The sequence below is a fragment of the Aplysia californica genome, unplaced genomic scaffold (genome assembly GCF_000002075.1).
Source record: "Aplysia californica isolate F4 #8 unplaced genomic scaffold, AplCal3.0 scaffold00175, whole genome shotgun sequence".
Classification (NCBI taxonomy): Eukaryota; Metazoa; Mollusca; class Gastropoda; order Aplysiida; family Aplysiidae; genus Aplysia; species Aplysia californica.
Window position 1 is genome coordinate 872551 of NW_004797445.1, and position 1223 is coordinate 873773.

At 47.2% G+C, this 1223-nt stretch overlaps 1 protein-coding gene across 1 annotated transcript in view; it reads left to right on the forward strand.

Annotated features, from left to right (window-relative positions):
- The window catches only part of LOC101848432, a gene marked incomplete in the record, with an annotated part of 130938 nt that overhangs the window by 74962 nt on the left and 54753 nt on the right, over positions 1 to 1223 (forward strand). Inside the window, 1 exon segment of the mRNA XM_005098227.3 lies at positions 128 to 262. Coding sequence (XP_005098284.2) covers positions 128 to 262 — 135 coding nt within the window.

Consider the following 1223-nt stretch of genomic DNA (forward strand, 5'->3'; position numbering starts at 1 on the left):
AGAGAGAGAGAGAGAGAGAGAGAGAGAGAGAGAGAGTTCTGCCCTCCACATTTTGTCGTACGTCACTATACTTAGTTATTAAAGCACAGTGTCAGTAAAACGTCTTCCTTGTCCTTGTGTATTCCAGGAGGCTGGGCCCTATGACGTCCTCGACTGGGCAGGCCCTCACGTGGTGGTGATCCCCCGGGCCGAGACCGGCTTCGGCTTCACGTTACGTCACTTCGTCGTCTACCCGCCTCCCTCGGTACTCGACGACTCCAGGGTAAGTCGGAATTCTTCTAGAAAGTGTTGTTACATGTACATGTACTACGGTACTACCGTGGACTGCACGGCCTTTGTCGTTTTCTCTGTCGACAGACTAAACTCAAAGTGTCTGTCTGCCTGCCTGCCTGCCTGTATGTCTTCTGTCTGTCTATCCATCCGTTTGTCCGTTCGTCTGTCTGTCCGTTTGTCTGTCTGTCTGTCTGTCTGTCTTTGGCTTCTTAATCATTCGTGTGAATGGGCAAGAAAGAATGCTTTTTCCCTCGGATATTTCTTAAGAGGGCGTTAGTGGTAAGTCGACCTTCGTCTTTCCTTTCCCGTTGCTATTTCTGTGCGTCTGCTCTGCCTTTTTCCAGCACTGAATGGCCGTTATCACATAGGTCTTTCTCTTTACACAGAGAGACAGCGGCCCACTCACTTCCTCTCGTCCATTTCTTACTGGCAACGTTTTAATTTTCGGGAACTGGATGCGGGAATTGAGAGATTGAGATGGAATGCCTGTGATGTAGCTTTGTTTCACCACCCGCAGCACAGTCATGTCTGATGAAACATTTTCTTCGTACAAAGATAAGCTTTGAGCATTTGCACCGAACGATACCCCATACCACTCTGGCTTTGTTTAGATTTGTTTGGTCTCCAAGGAAAAGACAGGGGATTGGGGCAGTCTTGTCGAGTTAACAAAGACCGGAGAAAATGGTTTGCTACAAGACGCAGTGGCGGTGTTGTGCAAGGTGTGTTTACCTTTAATGAATACCTGTGGGGTTGAAGCTGGTGGGTTCGGAAGTGTTGTTGATGATTGTCGTCAGTTCCTCAGCATGTGGGACGTGCATACGATGTGCATAGTCAAAGTCGGAAGTCTTCAGATGTAGAAAACCCTTTGTAGGTGCCCTTTGAATTTTGACGGCGGTTAAGCATCTCCGTGAAAAGCGAAAACATAATATTATAAATAATGATAATAATAA